At 52.8% G+C, this 8,180-nt stretch overlaps 1 protein-coding gene across 2 annotated transcripts in view; it reads right to left on the reverse strand.

Moving 5' to 3' along the window:
• stxbp1a (syntaxin binding protein 1a) overlaps positions 1-6,966 on the reverse strand; it is a 118,279-nt gene extending 111,313 nt beyond the window's left edge. For both annotated transcript variants that reach the window (XM_069890272.1, XM_069890262.1), the window contains exon 1: positions 6,897-6,966. In XM_069890272.1, coding sequence (XP_069746373.1) covers positions 6,897-6,933 — 37 coding nt within the window. In that variant the 5' untranslated portion in view covers positions 6,934-6,966. The remainder of the gene's footprint in view (positions 1-6,896) is intronic.
• Between the last annotated feature and the right edge of the window lie 1,214 nt (positions 6,967-8,180).

Here is an 8,180-nt window from a genome sequence, read left to right on the forward strand (position 1 = left end):
TACAATACAAACTGTTCCACTGTTCCCATACTTAGCATGTAGGACAATAAACACAAATAGGATGTGTTGGAGAATTTGCCTCTGCAATCCTATGCCAGATTTAATGTAGGGTTATTTGAATGGCAATTTCCAACATGGTCCTTGATGTTAGGAAGAAAATAGTAAGTCCAATTATTTAATTTTCATAATTTTAATCAATAGATTAAATCATATTTTAATTACATAACACTAATAAAGAAATATTCAATGTTTTTAAAAGTCTGAACACCAGAGACATTTATAAATCTAAATGAAGTCTTACTGAATAATTTTAGTTGACCACTTCTGAACCCTCAAAGCCTTTACATCTTTTGAAATGTGACACCCAGAACTGGTCACGATACTGTAGCTTTTGCTGTACACGTTGCTGTACATCATGACTTTCTTGCTGTTGGATGAAGACCTGAATCCTGTTTGCTTTATTTTTAAAATCACTTCCTCAACCTATCCTAACATTTTCAATGAATTATTCTCATTACTCTTGCAGTTTGTTATACCCATTCATATATCATCTGCCACCTTTCTGCCCATTCCACTGCTCCAAAACCCACTTCTATCCTCCTCACATTTCACCAAGCTTTCAAGTTTACTACGTGAGGGAGACCATTTCCTTTTGTTGAATCCATGCTGTCGTTCTCCAATTAATGCCCAATTTTCCACACACCTCCCTGTTCATTCCCTGATTAATGTGTCAAAAGTTTACTCCATCATCAAGTTTAAACAATGATTTGGGTTTTTACTGGGTTTATCCTTATACACTTTTTGAACGAGGGTACAAGATTCATAATTTTTCTGCCCTCAGACACCACCAACATATACAAAAAGGCAGATATTTACTTAGGCAAAGAATAGAGATACGCAGCCCTAGTGCAGGCGTATGTGAATAGTGTAGATCAGTGGTTTTCAATTTTTTTCTTTCTACTCACATATGCATGGGTGCTCTGTGATTAGTAAGCGATTACTTAAGGTGGTATGTAGGTGGGGGGGGAAAAGGTTGAAACCATTGGTCCAGATAGACAAAACTGCAGTGGGCCAAAGGGCCCATTACCGAATTGTACATCTCGGTAATTCTTTGACATGAAGATCATGACCTCTGCAATTTTTATGCTTACATCTCTCAGTAATCAAGGATGCAGCCCATCTGGTCTAGGTAATTAATCAATTTTAAGTGCAAGTAGCCTTTAGCTTTACAGCACAGAAAACTTGTCCATGCCTAATAAAGTGCCGTCTTGCTTTAGTCGCACTTGCCTGCAATTGGCCCAGAACACACCAAAACCCTCCCATTCATGTGCTTCTTAAAGAAAGCTAACATGTCCATCTCCACCACCTTGTCTGGCATTTCACTACCCTCTGAGTGAAGAAATGTCCTCTCATATCCCCTTGAAGTCCCACCCTCTCACCTTATAGTTAGATCCTCTCATCTTAGATTTTCTTACTCTAAGAAACAGACTGTCTCTATTGATTTTACCAATACCCCTCATGATTTTACAGATCTCAATAAGATCCACCTTCAATCTCCTGAGCTTTCAGAAAAATAGGCCGAGTTTTTCAGGTCTCTCACAATAACTCAACTTCCCTTATCCTAGCAACAACGTTGTAACCCTCTTCTGTTCTCTTTACAGCTTTATAATATCCTTCCTATAGTTAGGTGTCCAAACTGTGTACAATATTTTAAATCAGAAGGGCGTGCACAGCATCCATCGGAAGCAAGGGGATAACCAACATTTCAGGCCTGGGCCCTTCATCAGGGATAAGTAAAGAACAGGCAGGCACCTGAATAAAAAGGTGGGGAATGAGGGAGGAGGAGAGAAAGGAAGAAGGGGGAGGAGAGAGGAACATGTAAGAGATCATAGGTGGGAGGGTTAAATAAAAACTGAGGTGATAGGGGAGAGGTAGCTCTCCGATAGGAGAGGGAAAAGAAAGGTTGTGAAGTGGAGGAAAGGAGGCAGAGGAATAGGAAAGAGAGAGACTCATGGAAATTTTCTCCAGCACGTTTATGTTATTAACCCCTTCCCTCAAGTCTCTCCAAAACTTTGGGAGGTCAAATGTTAGGGGAATATACAGTATATAAATTAATGAAAGCATTGATGTGCAGGGTAATCTGGGAGGGGTGGGTGGTTCATAATTCCTTGAAAGTGGTCAAAAAAGATGGTAAAGAAAGTACATATGGTTTGCTTGGCTTCAATGGGCGAGGCACCAAGTACAAAAGTAAAGAGGTCATGTTCCAGCTACATAAAACCTTGATTAGGCCAATTCTGGTCGCTCCATTTGGAGGCTTTGGAAAGTGCACGGAAGAGGTTGACCAAGATGTTGCCTAGTTTAGCGAGTATGGGAGAGTGTAGGAGGCTGAGAGGAGGCCTGATAGAGGCTTATAAAATCATGAGAAGCATTAAAAGTGCACATACAAAATATTTTTCCACAGGGTAAAGCGTCACACACAAGAGGACCTGTGTTTGTGAAGGGAAAGGAAATTCAAGAGAGATGTGAAGGGCAGCTCGGTTAGTGTAGCAATTAGCGCCACTATTACAGCGCTGGCAACCTGGGTTTAAATCCAACACTGTCTGTACTTCCTCCCAGTGTCTACGTGGCTTTCCTTCGGGTGCTCTGGTTTCCTCCCACCTTTTATAAACGTACAGGGGCTGTTTGGAGTACTTGGACCAGAAGGGCCTGTTACATGCCTAAATTAAATTAAAATAATGTACACAGAGCAAGGTTGGTGTCATGGTTGAGGGTGGGGGGATTTGTGGGCCATGCTCCCACCACCCACTTGGTCTGATGCTGTTTGTGCCCCCAACCACGGTTACCCTAATGCCCCCTGATTAGATTTGTTCTTGCTTCAATTCTGGCACAGACAATGGTGGATACCTGGAATGGGTTACCAGGAGTAGTGATGGAAGCAGGTATAATAGTAGCATTTAAGGGGTTTGTAAGTAGACGTGAACATGAATAAGATTGAGGGATGACTATCAGGTGCAAGCAGCAGAGATTGGCTTTGATTTTGGCATCAGGTTCGGCACAGACTCTTGGGCCGGAGCCTTTTCCTGTGATGCACTGTTCTGTATTATTAGGCATGACGCCCATCGCTTTCCACCTGGTTATACTTTAATTTTATTTCAAATGTTGAGAGGTACAAAAAGGGACCCTCCAGTTCCAAGCTTATTCAAAAGGATCACAGATCCCTATTGTGAAATAAATACAAGTTTCAGATTGTTTCCCAAGACTGAAATTGAATCATCTGCTGATCGCAGCATACTGGGCTCCTGTCATTACCACATAACTAAGACTAATATTTAACTGGACACTTTGGTGATCCAGGGAAAGTCCAGTCATATTGCTAATGCATTGTCCATTTAATAACTGCTTGAATTGGCCATAATGCAAATAAAAGTATTGGCAAAAATAACCACGTTTGGAATGAAATAAACCTTCATTACGCAGATGAACTGCAGCTGAGCGTGGGTTAAACAGGTGCTTGGCACATTAACCCAAGCTCAAACAGTGAGCAAGTGTTGGCGCGGACCATGTAGCTCACTGTCTGTGCAGAGAGAGAGAGAGTGGCCAAGAGGAAATGGTCATAAGGCAGTGAAACCTGTGTAAAAACACAAAAGTGCTGAAGGAACCCAGCAGGTCATGCAGTGTCCAATAGAGATAAAGATATATAACCAATGTTTGGGGTCTCAGCCTGAATGAAAGGGCTGCGGAAGAAAGGGCAGGGAGAGGAGCACAGGCTTCATGCCATCTGGTTGGAGGGTGCCCAGACAGACGACCAGATGTTATTCCAACAATTTGCTGGTAGTCTCAGTCCATGAGACCATGGACAAACATGTCAACAAGATAATTGGGTGGGGAATTGAAGTGGGTTGCCACTGGGAGATCTCTGCTGATGCAGTGGAGGGTGCTCAAGGAAGCATCTCCCAGTATGCGTCCAGTCTCTCCCATATGGAAGAGGCCACAACGGGAGGACGGATGCAGTAGATGACGCCCCTGCAGAAGTCCTGACCGAAGGATTCAGGCCCCAAATGTTGGACACTGCCAGACCTGCAGTTCCTCCAACATTTTAAGTCCCGGTATTTACTACAACCACAGCGTCTCCAGACAATTCCCTACCATAGCTGTAACTTAATTTCTACCCGCCCGACGTCACGAGCCTTGACCGCAGCGGGGCCGTGGGGAGCCCGCGGCGACCCCATCGCGATGACCAACCCTGCATTAACGGCACAGGTACAAACCTCGTGGGAGTGGGGCCGAAAAGGGCAGTGTGATGGGTAACAGCAGGCGAGGAGCTTCCGGGCACAGGCCACCCCACACCCCCCCCCCCCCCCCCCCCCACGGCGTCCAAACTGCGGCAGAGTGCACACGCCCAGCGGACGCAGCCACTTGCTGGGGGCTTCCGAGGAACACGCAGCCCAGCCCGAGCTCGTGAACACAGGAACACTCCACGATGGGGAACCGCGGTTACTTTCTGGCGGGGTGATGCTGATGCCACTCCGAGTGCCCAGCGTTTGATCGCTGCAGTGCACGCACTCGGGGGGAGGGGGGTCAATTCAATGCCCAGCCTCTGGTGGGGCTATTGGCCCCGCTGTCTACCTCCTCCGTCCCTGCTCTCCCCCCCACCCCCCACCCAAGAGCAGACTCGAATATACATCGTCAACCGGGGCTGCTTTGTAACTAACCTCGTCGCTGAAGCAGAGGCGGCGCGTCCATCCGCACCGTGACCCTGCTCGGCGCTGCTTTCTTCACCCAGTGGCACCAAGCCTGGGATCTCATCCCTCCATCCGTCCGGCCTCTCATCACCCAGCCCGGGATCTCACCCCTCCATCCGTCCGGCCTCCCATCACCCAGCCCGGGATCTCACCCCTCCATCCGCACTGGCCTCTCATCACCCAGCCCGGGATCTCATCCCTCCATCCGCCCGGCCTCCCATCACCCAGCCCGGCCTCCCATCACCCAGCCCGGGATCTCACCCCTCCATCCGCCCGGCTTCCCATCACCCAGCCTGGGATCTCACCCCTCCCTCTGCACTGGCCTCCCATCACCCAGCCCGGGATCTCATCCCTCCCTCTGCACTGGCCTCCCATCACCCAGCCCGGGATCTCATCCCTCCTTCTGCACTGGCCTCCCATCACCCAGCCCGGGATCTCACCCCTCCATCCGCCAGGCCTCCCATCACCCAGCCCGGGATTTCACCCCTCCATCCGCCCGGCCTCCCATCACCCAGCCCGGGATCTCATCCCATCCTCTGCACTGGCCTCCCATCACCCAGCCCGGGATCTCACCCCTCCATCCGCCCGGCCTCCCATCACCCAGCCCGGGATCTCACCCCTTCATCCGCACGGCCTCTCATCACCCAGCCCGGGATCTCATCCCTCCATCCGCCCGGCCTCTCATCACCCAGCCCGGGATCTCACCCCTCCATCCGCCCGGCCTCCCATCACCCAGCCCGGGATCTCATCCCTCCATCCGCCCGGCCTCCCATCACCCAGCCCGGGATCTTATCCCTTCCTCTGCACTGGCCTCCCATCACCCAGCCCGGGATCTCACCCCTCCATCCGCCCGGCCTCCCATCACCCAGCCCGGGATCTCACCCCTCCATCCGCCCGGCCTCCCATCACCCAGCCCGGGATCTCACCCCTCCATCCGCCCGGCCTCTCATCACCCAGCCCGGGATCTCATTCCTCCATCCGCCCGGCCTCCCATCACCCAGCCCAGGATCTCATCCCTCCATCCGCCCGGCCTCTCATCGCCCAGCCCGGGATCTCATCCCTCCATCCGCCCGGCCTCCCATCACCCAGCCCGGGATCTCATCCCTCCATCCGCACTGGCCTCTCATCACCAAGCCCGGGATCTCAGCCCTCCATCCGCCCGGCCTCCCATCACACAGCCCGGGATCTCATCCCTCCATCCGCCCGGCCTCCCAACACCAAGCCCGGGATCTCAGCCCTCCATCCGCCCGGCCTCCCATCACCCAGCCCGGGATCTCATCCCTCCATCCGCACTGGCCTCTCATCACCAAGCCCGGGATCTCAGCCCTCCATCCGCCCGGCCTCCCATCACACAGCCCGAGATCTCATCCCTCCATCCGCCCGGCCTCCCAACACCAAGCCCGGGATCTCAGCCCTCCATCCGCCCGGCCTCTCATCACCCAGCCCGGGATCACGTCTCTCCATCCGCCCGGCCTCTCATCACCCAGCCCAGGATCTCATCCCTCCATCCGCCCGGCCTCCCATCGTCCAGCCCGGGATCACGTCTCTCCATCCGCCCGGCCTCTCATCACCCAGCCCAGGATCTCATCCCTCCATCCGCCCGGCCTCTCATCGCCCAGCCCGGGATCTCATCCCTCCATCCGCCCGTCCTCCCATCGCCCAGCCCGGGATCTCGTCCCTCCATCCTCCCGGCCTCCCATCGCCCATCCCGGGATCTCATCCCTCCATCCGCCCGGCCTCTCATCACCCAGCCCGGGATCTCATCCCTCCATCTGCCCGGCCTCCCATCACCCAGCCCGGGATCTCATCCCTCCATCCGCCCGTCCTCCCATCGCCCAGCCCGGGATCTCGTCCCTCCATCCTCCCGGCCTCCCATCGCCCATCCCGGGATCTCATCCCTCCATCCGCCCGGCCTCTCATCACCCAGCCCGGGATCTCATCCCTCCATCTGCCCGGCCTCCCATCACCCAGCCCGGGATCTCATCCCTCCATCCGCCCGGCCTCCCATCGCCCAGCCTGGGATTTCGTCCCTCCATCCGCACTGGCCTTTTGTTTATCTGCGCGGACGCGAACAGCGAACAACACCATCAGCAGCCGGTATCCGTGCTGCAGACACATAACCCGGCTCCGCTGCAAAACAAGGCAGCATCTTACTTTCTCCGACCACCGCCTTCAACCCGATCGGTGCCATGGTGCTTCCAACCGCCCGCAATCCTTTCCCAATCAGCTGACTGCGGCGAGGTGCGCGCACGTCACTGGCCGCAACCAATGCTCGTGTGCATCAATAGCCGCTTCAGCCGGCGCTGTCTGCTCAACGAGAGGATACAGCGCACGCTGCAGCTGTGCCGTTATAAACCTCCTCTCCAGCCCTCCCACGATCCATCCCCTCCAACACCCGTTGACCCCCCTCTCCAGCCCCCTGTTTTGGTCCTTACTCCTCCCTTCCACCTTCTCCTTTCAGAGATCTACCGTCTGTGCTCAAGAGAGGCCTCAGCTTCCACCCCCTTTGCCAACACCTCAATGAATTCTGTGCACGCCCTGCCGCTAAATTCTTCTTCACACAAGTTTAGCCTCCGAGACGACTTCTGACAGGACCCTATCCCCCGTGGACCCGCCCCACATCTATGCCCCCACTCCATCAGGCACCACCCCACTCACACCACTAGCCGCCCTGACCACCCCAGACTCGTCCGACCTTCAGCGGCCCCGCACCCACCAGGAGCCTGCCTTGCAACAGTCCCAGCGACAAAGGCCACCACCGGACTGCTTGAACTTGTAAATATTGTAAATACCCTAGAACATTCACCCCCCCCCCAACTCATTTTAAGAAGGGGGTGAATGGGGTGATACAACCACTACTCTGGCTGCACTCCTATCAGCCAACTGCAGGGGACAACCACTGTCCCTGCAGGTAGGCAATCTGGGAGGCTGGTCCCACCTGCTGGCTCTCAATCACCAGACTCAAGTTGGACCTTTCCAAAACCACATACCTGGTGCTTTTTACCTAAGCTGACTCAAGCCTGTTGTACAGTCTTTCAAGTTTGGTGTTGTTTGTTGCATCACAGTGCACCAGAATGTGCACCCACATGGGACCCAGCTCTGCCTACCTTTTTGTTGGCTACGTGGAGGAATCCATGCTACAGACCGACACAGGCAGGCCCCCTCAACTCTTCCTCTGCAACATCGATGACTGCTTTGGTGCTGCCTCATGAGCTCATTGCCTTTATCCAATTTGGTATCAGCTTCCACCCTGACCTTGAATTCACATGGCCCACCTCAGACATACTGTCCCCTTTCTCGATTCTGTCTCAATCTTGGCAGACAAACTCTACAACCCCACCAACTCCAACAGCTACCTCAACTACACCTCTTCACATCTTGACCCTCTATAAGGATTCCATTCACTTCTCTCAATTCCTCTGTCTCCATCACATCTAT

This window comes from Narcine bancroftii, chromosome 1 (genome assembly GCF_036971445.1).
Source record: "Narcine bancroftii isolate sNarBan1 chromosome 1, sNarBan1.hap1, whole genome shotgun sequence".
Lineage (NCBI taxonomy): Eukaryota > Metazoa > Chordata > Chondrichthyes > Torpediniformes > Narcinidae > Narcine > Narcine bancroftii.